An 18,979-nucleotide genomic window follows, 5' to 3' on the forward strand; every position below is an offset into this window, starting at 1 on the left:
TAGGCACCTAACTTCATCCTGTTACATAAGGACAAATGTTTAGATAACAGGAGAGTTTCTGTCATGACTTACTTGAGAAGTCAGGTGGAACACACTCAATAGTGACATTCAACTGTCCAGGGATGGTCTGAAGTTTGCTCTTCTCAGGCCTGCAATAGACAAACAGAAGTTACAGTCTAATCTCAACACATCCTTTTTATACACGATATGTTAAGAAGTAAATTCCAAGTTGGAAAGTTGTATGACAATGTAAAGTTTTATGAGATATAAATATGGAAACGCATTTGAGTGGCGATGACTCACTTCCTGATGTCGGCCAACAGCTTGAGGATGTCATCGGTGGAGATTTTGCTGCTGTCCTGACGGTAGAGAGGAGAGAACTTCCCATCCATGTCCAGGCTGCCCTGAGCGTCTTTGAACACCTGCCTAAAAGGACACAACAGGGGTTTGTATAAGTTAATATTACACTGATTAGAATACGCAAGACTGACTTATTGGATTTAATGAAGCAAATAATTGTGAGCCATCCCTTTTATAATTGCTACAAAGATTAACATGAGTTCTTTCATGTGCTATAGAACATAAAAACTGGACACTGCAAGGATCTATCAGCCTCATCGGCCTTGTGAGACATCATTTTCACACATAAATTGGCCACCACAGAGTCCAGACCTGAACCCTAATGAGAATCTTTGGCATCAGCTGGAGACTTTACACAGTGGTCTGACTCCAATAATCAATACAAGATCTTGGCAAATCATTAATCCACTATGGACATAAAAAATGTAGAGACATTTTATTGTGACATTGCATAAATACTGTGTGGCATCCTTTATGCCGTGGTGAAAGTGTCCTGTAATCAAAGCTAAAGGCGGTCCAATAAATTATTGCATGTGGAGTTTTTTTAAATTATTTTGGGTGGGCAGTGTATGGACATGACATCAATGACACTTACACTGTATGTGCATCTCAATCACTAAATAACACAGATAATATGTCAATCAAAAATTAAGCAATGTTCTCTTTTGCCCTTTCCTGTATTTAATGTTGAATATTTGCATAAGAAAAATCTACTTTTTACTGGATATCAAGAATATAAATGACAGATTTGATGACTGCTTTTTTTTTTTACTTTCTTCTACCTTCCCTGTCTTTCTTATATTGTTTAAATCACTATTTATTGCATTTGTAGTCTAATATTCATACGGCATATTTTTGTACAGTTGTACAATACTTGTCAAGGCTAAATAGAAAAGCTTGTTGAATGAAAAAGAAAAGTTTTCACCTGGAAAAAGAGGCAGCGGGTAACAATTTCTGCATTTTGGAAACCTTTCGTTAATTTCAGAGCTTATAATTACGTATACAGTTTTCATCCATATTGCATCTATTATTATTAATATAGAGCATTATATAGTGATGCTTTGGCATTATCTCCTGAAACTTTCATGCCAATAAACTATCCTGATTTCTAATGCGCCTGTATATATCATTTGAAATTAATCTAATCAAATCCATTATCTGATAATGAGTGTGCCTTTGTGTGTAGTATTTTTCCAACAAACAAATCCAAACAGATTTATTCTGAGTAATAGTTTGAATCATAGATTATTCCTGTCTTACTTGGCAGCCCAGGCAAATGGCATCCTGTATTGGCCCAGGCGCTGGCATGTCTGTTTGGCAGCTTTGAGCACCTTCTGAGCAGTCTGGGAAAAAACAGAAAAGACAAAATCAATATGGACAAAAAGCAGAGACAGAAGGTTAAACTGGAACGCTACGCTAGTTTGGGCCATGTGTTTGTGTAACAGAGAAAAGCGCAGTGGACCTTGCTGATGTCTGAGGTCTTGATGTATGGCTCGGCACAGTGGGTGATGCCGTTCTGTAACACTTTCTCCACACGCGCCACAAGGAAAATATCAGCATGGGGGTTAGTTACTGAGAAGATACCCTGAAAGAAACAAGAGTGAGGAGGCCATTTAGTGTTGTGTACAGTGTACAACCAATTCACTTTTCATTACAAAAATAAAAACTACTACTAGATGGGAAATCATTTAGTACCAGTAGTTCATTTTTCTCCACTGCTTCTCTACAAGGCAAGTGGCAGGGGAAGTGGCTGCTGTCAAAGTTATACAGGAAAACCACATGGGGCTAACGTCTATTTTTGACCTGGTGAGATGGGTCTGTCTTAAACGTGTAGTGTCAGTTAACACAAGCAATTTCTAAGGGACAAAATAAGATTCATATAAAACCACGCTAATGCTACAAACTGACAACCTGAGGGACACTGTCGAGGCTGATACAGCTTTAAATTGCAGACTTCAATTTCACACCCTCTCAAAAAGAGACTAACCATGTGCCAGTCAGACAGACTCACCCCGTGGTAACACTGCAAACCAAGCTGCTGTCAATTCTTCCCCATCTGTCTTCATTCACTCATGTTCATATTACTAACCCGGGCACGAACAGCAGCATTTGGTTTGGATCACTCACATTATGATTTGCTACCCATTTCCATCCTCCAACATTTTGCACATTTGTTATTTTCAACAATTACGCGTAAACAGTGTCAGAGCTCTTTTTCCGAAAACATAAACCACTTCTGCTAGCATGTAGCTGGAAAACAAAGTAAAGTATTAATATTTGACTCCAGACAAATAGATTAGATTAGTGAATTATGTAATAACCTGGACCAGAGACTGTGGCTTTTTGAAAAAGCTGCTGATGTAGTAAAGAGATAGAAGAAGAGGTGGAGGTTCTGTCCTTGGACCACACCCAATGCACTTAAATTAAACTGTAGGTCTACAGACCCATAATAGCGCACTAATCATAGATGTAAAGCCTGCTGCTTGTATGCATGTGTTTGTAAGTGTGTGCATATGTGTGTAGTACTTTCACAGATGTCGGCTGCTTGAACACAATGTTGAGTCTATAAATTAGACACACAAACCTTCAGTTCCATCTTAAAGTCTGCAGCTTCCAGATTGTGTTACAGGTTTCAACCTTCAATTTCATTAGGTTTATAACCACACTAATATACTTGTCACGTAAAAAGCATGTTTCATTTTGGATATCTAGAAATAGGCCTTTTTCTGAATGGAGCAGTTTCCAAGTAAGACATGTGGGATATGCAGATACTATTCCAATTTTAGGAGCATTTGTTGGACAGAATATGCATCTCATTAGCAATTTCGCTTCACTTTTGTTGGTCAGCTCTGTGTGTTGTACACACATCTAATAGTCAACTGTCTGAAAGTGTGTAGCAGAGATGCACGTGCAAAACAAAACACTCACACATATGGTCAGAGGAGAAATGCAGTCACGGAAAAAATTATTAGATCACTCCTTGTTTTCTTCAGTTTCTTGTTCATTTTAATGCCTGGTACAACTAAAGGTACATTTGTTTGGACAAATATAATGATAATAAAAATGTCTCATAAGAGTTTAATTTCAGAGCTGATATCTAGCCATCTACCATGTTTTCTTGATTATAACTAAAATCACTTAAGTTCTCACATCAATATCTATGGCATTGTACTGACAAAAACAGTGCTTTTAGGCATTCCATGTTTTCTTTTCTGTCCGTTTTAGTCACATGATACACACAGGAGTTAGTACTTGATTACATAACCATTGTTTTTGATGACTTTTAATGGTCTAATAATTTTTCCGCGACTGTACAGCTAGTCTTAAAAATTATGAAAGACTTAGATATTGGTAGGTTTGCAGACGTGTGCAAATATTGCAACAACATTCTCAACTATGTGGCTGAAGGAATGAAATATAAATGAGTATTTCAAGCATGTCCTGGGGTCAGTTTATGTTAATGTGAGCACTACTATATGCAAATGACAACATTAGTGCAATATTCATCCTTCATATCCATATCAACTGCTTAGTTGGGAACACTGAAAAAGAGCAAAAAGAGGAAAGTTTTGGGAACATAGTCAATGATTTCTGCACTAGCGACTGAGGCTAATTCTCCTCTATCCATCCCTGGTGCGTGTGTGTGTGTGTGCATGCATGTTTGTGTGTTTTTGAATTTTATATCCTAGCAGCCTCCAATTTAGAGCAGGCACCAGTCTAGCTAAGTGACTTAATCAGATTAATGGGCCAAGAACCCAGAGGTGAGGAATAGACTGTGTATGCTGATCACACACCACCAGTGGGAACACACAAGACTTGAGACGGTGAGCCAAGAATAACACTCAAACATGGGCATTATTCTTTCCTAAATAAACTTTAGACTTAAACAAGGCAAAAAGAAGTGACAAAACACAAAACTTACACCACCAAGAACAGATCAAACATCACTAATCTGGCAAACCACAGATTCTTAAATCCCTTCATGTGGATCCTTTTAAAGTTTAGAAATCTGGATGTAGATCGAGGATTGTCTGCAAACAAAGTCACCATCTGGAAATACTACAATGGCATGAAATTGAACAGCACAGCACTTTGATTAAAAGAAAGAAATGGATGTACTGTTAGCAAGTATTTTGGTAAAGAACTCTAACATTTAGCCACCCTAATTACCTACCATTTAGTCTTCTCATATTCACCATTTAGTCATTTAGTCATCCAGAGGATATCAGAGCATTACTTATCCATTTTCCCATTCTAGCCAGCTGTAGTCAGGGAGTAAATAGGTTTGTTCTAGATAGAAATGACAATTCAGCAGTGTGTCACTTCACCGAGCTGTGTAAGGACATTTTTTTAGAAAGGCAGCACAAACGTTTGCATCCAATCATGCTTCATAAGCTAAGAAAGCGTATGACTGAGGAGTATTGGATTCAGTCTGAAATGCTGTCATTTTCCATTTCTTTGAAGCATCAAATTATCATACTGCACATTTTTATCACTTGGAAATCTTTGTTTAGGATCAGCCTGAATGGCCTCTTCATAAAGTAAACCCATTGAAGTTTTTTAGTGGGTTTGAAGCTGATGTTTTAACCCATAAAGACCCAAACATCCACCAACGACCAAAAGCATCTACTGATGTAAACTGTTAAATACCTGTTGATCCACTAATCCTATCAATCCATGTAAATAATTGGTGTAAAATGTAATTTATCATCTCTTCATGGTCATCAGATATGACCCCTTTGGACATTCAGAGGCTCCATTGTGAACGTGGAAACACCGTCATCTTCTACAACGTTGATTCATTGGTAAAATCCGTGGAGTTGGATCAATGACAGTGGATAGAGACACTTGTTTTTAGGTTCGGTTAATGATATATTTTACTGAAAAAGTCACTTTTTCTTCAGTTTTCTCTGTTTCTGATGTTATAACCATCAACTTTAATCTGAGCTTTGAGGAACATCTACGTGATCTGTAAATTAAATATGGGAAAATACTTGATTTTCACTGAAAAAACACAAAATACAGAGGATAATATTAGAAGAAATGGTGATAAGTCACTTAATAAAGGTTAAATATAGAGAAAAAGTCCTTTGGGAACTGCCACAAAAGTTGCACTGGGTCTTTATGGGTTAAAATAAGTATTTTGTGTAACTGCTGGGATTGATGTAGTCTGCTACTCACTGTCCTTCTTTTATGGGTTAATCTCAAGCACTTTTAGATTCTCGGAGATGAAAAAATATGGTTAAATGTTTTCGCTGATGAATGTCAAATATATCAAAAGAATGTGACAGGAGTACTTCTTAACCTTGAAATGCATTAGAAGAGAAAGCACTGTCTAAAGCAGCTATATACATAACTCTAAACCCTTGAAAACTAACAGCTACAAAGAGAACGTTATTGACAGGAGGCACCCAGCAGTTCCTTATGCTTAGAAAGCCCAAAATGAAATAAAGGAAGAGCTACCCGCAGCCACTAATGTTCATTTCGAGCTACTTCTCCATGCGGCTTAATTAGTATGATCACCAGAGCAGCTCAACAAAATGAAGAGGAATGGAACCAGTTTCACATCAACAAACCCACGCTAGCAAAACCTCCAAAACCGACAGGATGAGAGGCTTTCCAAACACTCTGCCTGACAAACAAACTACAGACGGTGTGACTTTTTCTTTGTAATTAAACAACATTAAACCAATCAAAAAAAATTAAACAAAGGTAATTTTTCCACTTTAAAATCCACTAGAGTTTAAACAGAATTTAGATTCATCTGGATTTTCACAGATTATATATAAACAAACAATGAATGAATGAAGACAGGCTTGGATTTATTAACCCTTAAAGACCTGGAACTATTTATTCTCTACATTTAACCTTTCCTAGGATATTTACCTCAATTCATTATTTAGTATTTTATTTTTTAGGGTATTTTTTAATATTTAATTTACTGACAATGTAGATTAGGGGTGGCCAACCCTGGTCCTGGAGAAATACTCTACTGCATGTTTTAGATGTATCCCTCTTCCAACACACCTGATTCAAATGATAAGCCTATCATCAGGTTCTGTAGAAGCCTGATAACTTCTGTCAGGTGTGCTGGAAGAGGGAGACATCTAAAACATGCAGGATAGTGGCTCTGGAGGACCAGCATTAGCCACCCCTGATGTAGATGTTCATTAAAACTCAGACAAAATTCAAGGAATATTATACAAAAACTGAAGAAAAAGTGACTTATTCAGCAAAATATATTATTTACTGAACGTTAAAACAAGTGTCTACAACCACTGTCATGTATCAAACTACATGGGTTTTATTGGTGAATGCTACAGAAGATGACACTCTTTCCATATTCACAAATGAATCCAAATGAGTCATATCTGACGCAGCAGAGAAGCTGAAAAAGTGCATATTACTAGAATTTTTTCAATACAATATCAATATCGATGCATGCAAATAATTGATGTAAAATACAGTTTGTCATCTCTTCATGGTAATCAGATATGACCCATTTGGACATTCAGAGGCTCCGTAATGAACGTGGAAACACCGTCATCTTCTACAACTTTGATTCACCAGTAAAACCCATGGAGTTGGATCAATGACAGTGGATGGAGACACTTGTTTTTAGGTTCGGTTAATGATATATTTTATTGTAAAAAATCACTTTTTTTTCAGTTTTCTCTGTTTTGATATAAAAATCTTTGAATTTACTGAGTTTTCATGAACATCTAAATTGAATATAGGAAATTTAATATAGGAAAATACATTATTTACAGTGAAAAATGCAAAACATAGAGGGAAATATTACAATAAATAGTGATAAATCACTTAAGAAAGGTTAAATAGAGAGACTAATTCATTTGGGAAGAGCCACAAAAGTAGCACTGGGTCTTTATGGGTTAAATGTACTAATAGGATAAGTAGAGCAGTACATTATTTTCGACTTTAGGTTGCTGGTTGTTAAGGTTTTTGAGTGTTACATGATATCTATTTCCTAACATGTACTGCACATAATAAAGTAATACTGTGACACTCACATCTAAAACCACACCAATGAAACATGAGTGATTTAGCTGTTGTTCATTGTCTCTGATTCAGGGTAAGTCATTTCCTCTGTCAGATAACCATCTGAGGTGAAACATGTTTCTACCTGTGTAGGGAAGCGCAGCAGAGCCTCGGCCACTCTCTGAAGAACAGGCAAACCGTTTCCTTTCACTGAGTCTCCGTTCACCATGACTCCTCCTCCTCCCTCCCTCGCTCCCCCTCCGCCCTCTGAGTCGGATGAAGGAGAGAGCTGGCCCGAGGCGTCGGTGAGCATCTCTCTCACACAGGCCGGGTTCAGGTCCACGTGGAAGTCCGCTGAGATCTTACAGCTCTTGGATACGTCGAAGAGAGCGAGGCTGATGAAGAATGGTTCCACCTGGAGTTCAACAGAGAAATGATAAAGGGCTTTTTGTACGTTCCATACTGTTAGAATAGTGACATTTTAAAGTAGCTTTATTTCATTCACTGGTTGAGAACTGAACCCTGACCTTTACTTTCAGTATGTTGGACTGGGATACATATTTGTTGGACTTCATGCCATTATATAATTATATCAAGGAAGCAAAAGTAATGTTTTGTTTTATAAATGAGAGCTGGGAGTGGGATTTAATAAGTTTTCTTCTTCCCACTGCTTTTCAAGCAATACGTATTGAATTTATGTTGTTATTACTAGTGTACATGCTAATTGCTATATTGTCTTGATCACCTCTATTTATGTATGTATTTGCTCTGCTATTAGTTCCTTGTACACATAAATGTTTTGTTTTTTCTTCTGTTCGAAACAAATAAATTGAATGAAAATATATGACAGCACATATACGGAAAATCACTGAGCTTTAAGTTACATATAATAAAAAGGCTAAATACATACATGCTCAATGAAACTTATAAACACCACACCTGACTTGTTGATTTCGTTTTGGAATATACTTAAGTGAGGGGCTTATTTGAAATAAAAGAAATAAAACAAGAAAATAGTGATGATAATACAGTTGAAACTGGAAACAACAGAAAACCTACCAAATAAAGGGTGGAGTGAGTGTGAGTATTATGATACTCAGGAGCAATACTTGGTGCAATAATTTATAAAAACAGTGTCAGAAAAGACAGTCTCAGTATCATGGTTTATTCCACTAATCACATAAACAAGTGTTACATTTCCATTTTCTCAAATTCTATAACATATTAGTGGCAAACATCTGAGCTGGCCCCTGACAGCAGCAATATCTGCCAGAATCTATCACCTCATAGACAGGTAGTCAACAGGTGATCTGACCCAGTCTTGATTTATCAGTGCAAGTTCTCATGCAAGTCTAGTACTGGTTTGTACTTAAAACCATTGGTGGAGCTGGTGGAGAGTCTTGGATTCAGCTCTGGTGGATCCTTAGAACCAGACTGAAGCAGACTGATGGCCATGCTCTTTCCTAACAGTGATGCAGATATAATTTTGTCATATTTTAGACCACAGGTGTCAAACATACAGCCTGCCAAAAGGTCCAATCTGGCCCGAGGGATGGATTTGTGAAATGCAAAAATTAGACTGAAGATATTAACAGTCAAGGATGTTAAAATCCTTTTAGCTCAGGTTCCACAGACAGACCAATGTGGTCTAAAGTGGGTCAGACCAGTAAAATAATAGCATAATAACATATAAATAATGACAACTCCAAATTTTTCTCTTTAAGTAAAATTACATGAAAATACTTACATTTACAAATGACCCAAAAATATGAATAACCTGAATTGTCTTAACAGAAGTGGAATTTTAACAATATTTTGCCTGTTACTAAATGTTTTGTGTATTTGTAGATCCACTGTGATCTGTAAGTTGTAATGCACATGTGTAAATGATAAACTGAGCTTAAATATTGTTAAAATTGCAATTATTTTTCTTAAGACATTTCAGGATCTTCATATTATTCACATTTTTAAGGAAACTTTGTAGATGTAATATAATTGTATTTATTTCAGTATTATTATTTTACCGGTCCGGCCCTCGTCAGATCCTATTGGGCTGAATGTGGCCCCTGAACTAAAATGAGTTTAAAACTCCTGTCTTAGACAAAGGAACTAGACGCGACTCAAAGATAATCAGAAAGGATTGACAGGTCAGATGGTGAGTTTGAAATTCCAGGTGATTTTTATCCAGGGCAATAGGCCTGATCCTCAATTTCAGTATATTTCATCTAGGATTGTTTGTACCTGCAGAGTACACATGGTGCATTTCTACATTTTTGAGTATAATATATTTTAATATTTTCTGCCTTTGTATCTGATCTATTGAGTGTTACTGCTCACATCAAATACACTGAGTCCTTGTTCTATTGGACTTACACCTGCTTGCCTTTTTACTTCTGCAATAATTACATTTGTACACTTGTATATTTTAGTAAGTTCTGTATTTGTAACAAGAACACAAAGTAATAAACACTAGCAGCACCATCAGTCTACTAAAACAAATTACACCTGGAAGAATATGTCGGCATTACAGGAGCACAACCCACACTTTTATGCCAAGATGTTTAATGTTTGCACACCGGGACTTAGTCTATGCAGTAAACATTAAAACCAATCTGAGACTGTGGAAGAAGGGGAGGGAAAATAGTGCACGCTGTTTCCAAGCCACAAATATGTTCAAATCTCCTACCAGTGCCTCTAATGCACTACCAAGCAGCAGCAGGAGGAGGAGGTCTAACTTAATGTTTTATGGCTAAAACGATGCACTCTGACAAAGGCAAGACACACACACACATACACACTCTAAACTGCTGTCTCATGCTTCCAAGAGCATTTCATTTATCTTGCATTGAGATAATTTCACCAGTGAGACTGACTTCTTGCATAACTTTCCGAATTTATTAAACTCACTGTACAATGTAGGACCGTAGTTGAAATTGTGCATTGCTTAGCTCTTATAAACTGATTTCACATGAAACAGCACACGACATGATCTAGTTGTGTTGTCCTCTTCACCTCTCGGCCTACTAGACGGGCCGACATGAATTATGGAGGTATATTATCTGGGGCAGAACTAAAGAGAGTGAAGCTGTTGGAAGCTCTGTGGTGTAAAAATAAAAGCTGTGTATCATGAAAAGTAAATTCACCCTTATTGTCCCTGTTCAGAAATTCATTCTCTGAGTTCTACCCATTCTAGTGCATTAACTCATCTATTACCAATACCTCATCTGTGTAACTTCACTGCTGCATCTTTATTGTTTCCTCAACCCCCTGCTGTTTAAAGTTATATTCTGTTTATAGTTATATTCTATGCTATTTTTTAGCATTTTTTTCTATTGTTCATTTTGCACTGTGGGGCCTTATAGCTTTATAATTTCAGTTTTCTATATGCAATATGGCAAAATTGACAATACAGCTGACTTTGACTTTTAGCAGTGGACCACCACTATACAATGTCTCGGGACTAGCTCCAGATCTAAGCCAGTATCATGGCCAAGGGCACTGGACGGGAATTAACCTAGCATACATGCTTCTGATGGGGGGGGGGGGACTGGAGGACCATGAGGAAACCTGCACGACATGTGGAAGACACGCAAACTCCACCAGGAATCCAACCACTACTCTCTAACCACCATGTTGCCCCAAATGTGCAAAAAAAATGCACTTGCTGTTCATCGCTACAATGACTGACAGTATTAAGATTTTCAATTAGTCTGAATATTTCAAGAAAACTATCTTAGAAAACATTGAAAGTTTTTCTTATATTGATTGAAATCACTGTTGTTACACTGATCAGCCATATTAATATCACCATTAACAGATGAGGTGGTTGTAATGTTGACTGCAATGCCACCTTTTAGTCGGTGGTATGTATGAGGTAATAAGTGAACAATTAATCCTTAAAGTTGATTCATTAGAAGCAGCAAAATAGGCGCCAAATGTTGATGGCCAAATGATTAGGTCAGACCATCTTGTGGGGTAGTCCAAGGAAGGACAACCTGATATCAGTCTAAACATGGGGATGTGTTGAACAAATAAATCTGATCCGCAGAGACCAAATGTCACAACTTAGGAGATTTAAAGGATTTGCTGCTGACGTGTTGGTGCTAAATACCACAGCATACCTTCAAAGGTCTAATGGACTCCATGCTTCAGGTCAGAGCTGTTTTGGCTCTAAAAGCAGGACTTACAAAATATTACATTGTGCTTGCTCTTTATCCAAATAAAAATTCCAGACTTTTTCCAAAACTGCAATTTTTTCCCCAAGACCTTTACTTTATGTACTTATATACTTGAGTACCTACTTTTTTGGTTGAGATTGTACCTGTTGTGTGTAGTAGAAAAGTTGTTGTTGGTAGTGATTATGTCCATCACATTACTGTATTCAAATGTTCTTTTACATCCTTGTTGTTGTTTTCATTTGATGAAAAAATTAAGTGAGCTTGAACAAACATACGTTGGTGAGGACGCCGTCACCCTTCTCGCTAACGCAGCCCTGCAGACTGAAGGTCAGATCGTGGCAGCTGACCACTATTCGACGACCAAAACGTTCCTCGAATGGCTTCACATCGGGCTCGATGCCTGAGAAGTCCAGCCGCTGGAAATCAGACAGGAAAGGAGGAGGCAGCAAGAGCGAGGATAAATGCAAAGAGGGCAAGGGAACAGTTAGAAAGTGGAAGAGAACTCCAACAGTCACAATCGATACTGAAATAAATAAATCATAAGAAACCTAAGCTTTAAAAGATGCATCTTCTGTACCTGTGTCTCGGGATCCAGCGAGAACAGCTTTTGTCTGCCATCATTTCTGTTGATCTTATTGAGCTGGTCTGTCTCTCTGGCATACTGCAGGAACACAGAGGTCATTAGAATGTTATCGAAACCTGATCACTCTAAAATATCTGAGTTCACTTAAAATATACAACAGGGTTTGCACACATTATTCAGGGTAAAATTCAAGTACTTTTCAAGCACTTTTAACCCATGAAGACCCAGTGTTACTTTTGTGTCAGTTCCAAAATATTTTGTTCTCCATATTTAACTTTTCTTGGATGAATTATCTCAATTTATTAGGACATAATCCTCTGTATTTTGTGTTTTTTCAGTGAACATCAGGTATTTTCCTATATTTTAATATTTAATTGTTTTATATTCATATACCTGCCTTTTGCACCTGCTTTGTATCTGTTTTTAATGTGTTTGGTTTCTGTTTTTATCTGCTATATTTAAAATGTCTTTGAATTCTGTGAAAAGCACTATACAAATAAAATGTATTATTATTATTATTATTATTATTATTATTATTATTATATTATTATATTTAATGTACAGACCACGTAGATATTCATAAAAGCTCTGATTTAAGTTAAGGGATATTATATTAAAGACAAAGACACCTGAAGAAAAAGTAACTTTCTCAGCAAAATATATCATTAACTGAACATAAACCATGTTTATCCATCCACTGTCATTGATCCAACTCCATGGGTTTTACTGGTGAATCAATGTTGGAGAAGATAACGGTGTTTCCACAATCATTATGGAGCCTCTGAACATCCAAATGGGTCATACCTGATGACCATGAAAAGATGACAAACTGCATTTTACACCAATTATTTGCATGTGCTGATCGGATTAGTGGATCAACAGTTAATAAACATTTTAGATCAGTAGATGGTTTTGGTCATTCGTGGCTGTTTGGGTCTTTATGGGTTAAGGGTGCTTCCACTACAGCACCTTATTGCTGTGGTAAAATATATATCTACAGAAGTAGATATACTCATGATTATTTTTTACATTGTATTATGCTATAAACATCTAAAATTCTGTTTCATAATAGCAAAAAGTTTAGAAATTAAAGGATTACATAAAGTTTATCCAAAAAAAGGGAAGCCACTTGGTGTTCTTCAGGCACACTCACACAGAGCCAAAGATTAAGATCAAAATTTATCTAGAGTCGACCTGAGAGCACCCGCTAATTTTCTATTTTGACATAAAGTTTTATTTTTTAAAGTGTATCACCTCTCTGTGAGTAGCTTTGGCTTGGCATCTAACCTGGCAGAGTTAATATTAAAAATGTACTACACAGTAATTATTTCAAGCACTTCAACTAAAATTCAAGAACTTTTCAGACGTTGAAAACATACTGATATTCAAGCATTTTCAAGGATTTCAAGCACCTGTACGAAGCCTGATACAAATACATATCTTATTTTATTGTTTTTTCATCTGATGTGATCCGCATGATAACACTGTGGCTACTTCTAAAAAAAATGTGAAAAAAAAATTGCAAAACCAGTAAAAAAAAAACAACGCTCAAATAAGCTGATGACTCAATTCCCTTTTACTGTATTCTCTGCTTTTAAACCAATGCAAACAGAGACAGAGAAGAAAGAGATGGAGAGACAAGCCTCGCAACAGAGGGAGAAAGAGGGGCATGTAATGGAGACAAATAAATGAAACCCCCAGGTCACGGTAAGAGCCCTAATCCATCTCCTTTCCTACGTCTCCTCCCCTTTTGTTTCTGCTCTGACTGTGTCCAGCCTGCAGACAGACTCAAGTGATCTTTTTCACAGAGAGGGAGAAACTGTGCTGGAGTGGCCCAGAGCAAACAGAGTGAAACAGCAGCAGAAGAGCACAGAGGGCTTTGTTGTCTGTGTGCAGCTCCATGTTTATAGACATATTAAAGCAGTGTAGTCTCTGAGGAGTAGAAGGAATAGACACTGTTGTTCAGTATCAGCCTTAGGAAACTCACTCAAATACACAGTCAAACAAAAGGGCTGTTTTTTCAGATGTTTCCTCTACTGTAGACATTTGTAAACTATATCTTATGAATGAAGACAAAATATATGTACTGTAATTTAAACACCATCATCTTTTTCAAGGATTTAAATCCATACACTTAGTTTATCATCGTAGCAGATGGTTTACAAATTTTATGACCGTATGAGCAAATAAATGGTGTTTAATAGGCTTAATCAAGATTTACTTTTTCACTATGATTGCGAAATACTTCAGTTGGACATGAATGTCTTTAAATGTATTCAGCTAGAGATAGGATAATGGTCTTGATATAATTTTCCCAACAATGATTATTATCATGATGAATGGTTTCCTTTTGTTTTCTGTTTTATATTCTGTTGTATATTATATATTAATGCTTAATTGCTGTTTTACTTGATTTTACATGTTAATTTCACATTTTATTGTTCTGAATATAACTGTTTTGGCTAAGTTATCTTGGGCAATGTCTACAGACAGAGAAGAGAATGAGGACAATGCAAAAAGCAAACAAAGTTCTCTGAAATTATTTTGGAATCCGATTAGATGACAGCAGTCATCTTTCACATTGTAAAACCTGTAGCTAAAATAGACTTCAATATAAAAATCTTACATTGCATTGCAACACAAGACAATGTAATTACATGTTACAGGTTTTCCTCAAACTATGCAGGTCTAGTGTGTTTAAAACTGAATTCAGAAAATCGGTTCATTCATTCCTTCAGTACCTTCATCAGTTCCGGGTGTAGGCTCCTCCCCAGGCTCTCCAACAGGCTCTCACCTTTACCCTGACTGGTTGTGTCGTCATCTGATTGAACAAGCCAGCGATCACATGTGAATAAAAGGTATTAGAGATGCACATGAGAGCCTGTCTGGAAACAAATCATGCAATCTCAAATCAGGCCCAATAAAGCTCTGCTCATTTCATGGTTACCTAATTGTTCCCTGTTTGGCCGTCTGTGGGGTTTTTTTCCCCACTTGGACAAGCTAATATCTTACAGTCTACTGGCCAAATTAAAAAGAGGCCTTTCGTTATTCTGCTGACTCCCAGGTGGTGGGTGATGGACTGAGTAAACTCGAGCTGCCCTTGCCTTTCTGGACAGCCTTCCAATCTCTCCAATCTGGTCCTATTCAGTTTCAGCAAAATATTCTGCACAGCGTATTATTACATACTGTACCATTAAAAAGCCTCACTTGTTTCAAGATGCTGGCAAACTGCTTAAAACTGCTGGCATTCTTGCTGTGTTTTGCATGGAAAGAGAATAAAAACTCACTACGACTGCCTCCACCTTAGAGAATTTGGGAGAATGGAAATGTTATAACAGCTGAAATCTTTCTACAAATTCTTGAGCTTTGATTTACTTGAACCTGCTGAACATCTTTTAAAAGACTTTATATCTGATATGAGAGCCTGTCATTTCTAACTCTGTTCTGGCAGCAAACATAGATATAGTGTTAAACCTATTTATTGCCCATGTATCAATGGAATATGGAAACCATTAAAATGTCATAACACAGGGCTCAGACCAGAATTCAGCTTTGGACACACTGCTCTGCCATTGACAGAGATTACTGTAACCACAGCTACTATTCCTGCAGGCTTTAAGTTAAAGTCTAAACATGTTATTATTAATCAAACATGCTATTATTATTATTATTATTATTATTATCACTACATGAGCCATGACTGTATGGCTTATTTTGCTGTACAACTGAGTAAAACAGAATCAGTGTGTACGTCTGAGTATGTTTTCAGTTTTACATGAACTTACCCAGGGACCCGTCCAGAGATTCTGTGCCATTCCTCCTGTCCTGTCCAGCCTCAGTGCTGCTCTGCAGAGCCTGTTTCAGCGTGGCCACCCAATCCTCCATCTCTGCTTCACTATCTGCAGCCAGAAAGTGGCTGTAGCGGTCTTGCATCTTCAGCTCAAAGCCATTACGTCGCATCTTAGGGCTCTAAGGAAGGAAGAATCATTACATTTTAGTTTTTAGAGTTTTTTTTGTTGTTTTTTTTTTGTGCTATTTTTCATTTATCATCTCCCCAAACAAAGGATTAGTGTGTGACTGTATAATATTAACATCACATGTGGAGCAGCACAACAGAATCTCTTTTAGATTAAATCACAGGCTTCTCAAGTGCATATATAATTTTCCTGACCCCAAAAATGTAAAGACTTGAGGAAAAACACCTCTATAATTACCTTTCTACAGACGGATGCTTAATATAGGATATATAAGTAAGAAATACTGTCTTTCAGGTGCACAATGTGTTCTGCACATCATTCAGACAAACATATTTGTGCAAGCTTTCCCTTTAAACCAACAGATCCTTCCCTTCATCACCAGAGTTTTTGTTCATCAAACTGAACGCTTCCTGGCAGCCTCGTCGTCAGTGCAAACCCAAATGAGGTACCAGCCAGTGCCATGAGCCAGCAGCAGCAGCAGCAGCAGCAGCAGCAGTCCTCTCAAATCTGTTAGAAATGGACTTTGCTGCTCAAGTCTGTGGAATGCAGTGTATCTACCAAAGCCGCAGGAGGGTGGCAGCAGGAGGAAACACACAGACTTTAACAAAGGCAAAAGCTTGTGCCAAACGCGGGACTCGAAGGACTCAGAGGAAATCATACACCGATATGAAGAATATGTTGCTTAAAGACAGATCTATCCAAGAAATATTTTTATTTTTGCTTTTGTTTGATGTCTTCATCTGGAACTCAGCAAAATGTTGCACAAAAACAACTTCCCCATGACACTATCTGCACATGCACTGTTGTTGAACCCTCATCTTATCACCACCTAAGACCATTATGATTGCTTACAAAAAACACAAAACAAGAAAAAAAAAAAAAAAAAAAAAAGAGTTTTAATTTATTTCAGAATAATAATGTCTGGAGCTCTGGCAATACAAAACTATACCTGAACCACGTCTATGCAGGAGTCCAAGTAGATTGATCCTTTTGTGTCTTTGCAGTTCTTCTCATCCTTGTAGGAGTTGAGGATATAGGAACCATCAGGAAGCTGGGACAGGTAGAAGTACCTCCTTTTGAACACCTGCATTTCACAGGAATACCAAGTAAGTTAGGAAGATTCATATCTGACACAATAAAGCATATTAGTGAATTAGAGGAAAACAAAGCTAGTGTTGTGGTGATTGTGTTATATAGTGACAGAGAATAACTCAGTAGGTGAAAAAGACTTGTATCATTTTAACACAAGCTACAATGCTCTCCTGAGTGTGTCCTGATGCACATGTGTTGCTGTTGTTCTATTGTGTGAATAACAGGAGGTCTGGTGGTGACTCACCCTCATGGAGACAGACAGGCTGCTGTTGATGTTGGCTTTCTGTAACCAACCCTGCTTCATGATGCCTCCCCTCTGGGAGCACAGTGATGAGGTGTCCTGAAATCCGCAAGCACAAATACTCAATATCGATCCAGGCAGGCTTTAACACTGTATGCAAGTTCATTCAGGTTAATACTTCTTACATAATAAACTTCTTGATAGGCAGTGAGCTTTAACCCATAAAGACCCAAACAGCCACTGGCGACAAATATCATCGACTGATCTAAACGGTTTAGTACCTGTTTCACTAATCCTATCAATCCATGTAAATAATTGGTGTAAAATGCAGTTTGTCATCTTTTCATGGTCATCAGATATGACCCATTTGGACATTCAGAGGCTCCATAGTGAACGTGGAAACACCGTCATCTTCTACAACATTGATTCACCAGTAAAACCCATAAAGTTTGATAAATCACAGTGGATGGAGACACTTGTTTTTATGTTCATTTATTGATATCTTTGTTGAAAAAGTCACTTTTTCTTCAGTTTTTCTCTGTTTCTGATATAATAACCCTCGACTTTAATCTGAGCTTTTATGAACATCTATATGATCAGTGAATTAAATATAAGGAAACACGATTTACACTGACAAAATGCAAAATAAGGAGGATAATATTACAGTCATTGCTGATAAATTACTTAAGAAAGGTTAAATATAGAGAAAAATTTATGTGAGAACTGCCACAAAAGTAGCACTGGGTCTTTATGGGTTAAGACAGAACATGATATTAAAGGGTCCTTTAATTACATCTTGAGGTGAAGTTGCATGTTGCAGGCTAATGAATAAACTGCTCCCCCTCCCACAAAATAGTTCCTCATTAAAGCTAGTGTATGGTTACTCTGTTCTAGGCTTTTGGGGTTACAGTGATATTTACTTCAGTCCAAGCTCAGACATAGAAGGTGACAATAATGCACCTTAGCATGGATGTCACCAGAAATAAAATGGCAAAAATGAAAAGGAAATCCATTCTGTGAACTACTGTAGAAACATGGCAGACTGTGTGTTGGTGAATCACTGCCTCTCCGGATATGAGAGGCTCATTTTAAGGTACTGAAAACACAACAGTTCCTATGATTATACATTACTGAAAACATATTAACTATTATTTTATGTTTCAGCAATAAATCCTCTGAAATCCTACATAGTGTACCTTTAAATCAACACTGAACAGTTTATAGTGCTGTATTAGTCTAAAAACATTAACTTTACTAGTTATGAAATTACAGTAACATAAGCTGCCCATCAATTATTGTCCCATACTTTCCATTACTTTCCATACTAATTCATTTATTTTAGAAAAAGTCTTGGTCTCTCATAATCACAGTCTCCATAATTTGACCTTAACCCTGTCTGTGTGGTGTTTCCTTCTCATAAGTATCATGGGACAGTTCATTAGCACTGCCGAAAACATAAACAGTCATCACCAGGGAGCAGCTTCTTAGTAATCCCTCTGTTACAGATACACAGATCCTTCAGAGAACAGCATCTGGCCACTCAGAGGAA

At 37.2% G+C, this 18,979-nt stretch overlaps 1 protein-coding gene across 3 annotated transcripts in view; it reads right to left on the minus strand.

Annotated features, from left to right (window-relative positions):
- dock11 (dedicator of cytokinesis 11) overlaps window positions 1-18,979 on the minus strand; it is a 91,853-nt gene that overhangs the window by 59,149 nt on the left and 13,725 nt on the right. For all 3 annotated transcript variants that reach the window (XM_030161633.1, XM_030161632.1, XM_030161634.1), the window contains exons 6-16: window positions 17,434-17,529; window positions 17,047-17,181; window positions 15,906-16,089; window positions 14,862-14,941; window positions 12,115-12,198; window positions 11,813-11,953; window positions 7,505-7,774; window positions 1,823-1,945; window positions 1,621-1,703; window positions 304-426; window positions 73-149 (exon numbers count right to left, since the gene is read on the minus strand). In XM_030161633.1, coding sequence (XP_030017493.1) covers window positions 73-149; window positions 304-426; window positions 1,621-1,703; window positions 1,823-1,945; window positions 7,505-7,774; window positions 11,813-11,953; window positions 12,115-12,198; window positions 14,862-14,941; window positions 15,906-16,089; window positions 17,047-17,181; window positions 17,434-17,529 — 1,396 coding nt within the window. The remainder of the gene's footprint in view (window positions 1-72; window positions 150-303; window positions 427-1,620; window positions 1,704-1,822; window positions 1,946-7,504; window positions 7,775-11,812; window positions 11,954-12,114; window positions 12,199-14,861; window positions 14,942-15,905; window positions 16,090-17,046; window positions 17,182-17,433; window positions 17,530-18,979) is intronic.

The sequence above is a fragment of the Sphaeramia orbicularis genome, chromosome 18 (genome assembly GCF_902148855.1).
Source record: "Sphaeramia orbicularis chromosome 18, fSphaOr1.1, whole genome shotgun sequence".
NCBI classification, from domain to species: Eukaryota; Metazoa; Chordata; class Actinopteri; order Kurtiformes; family Apogonidae; genus Sphaeramia; species Sphaeramia orbicularis.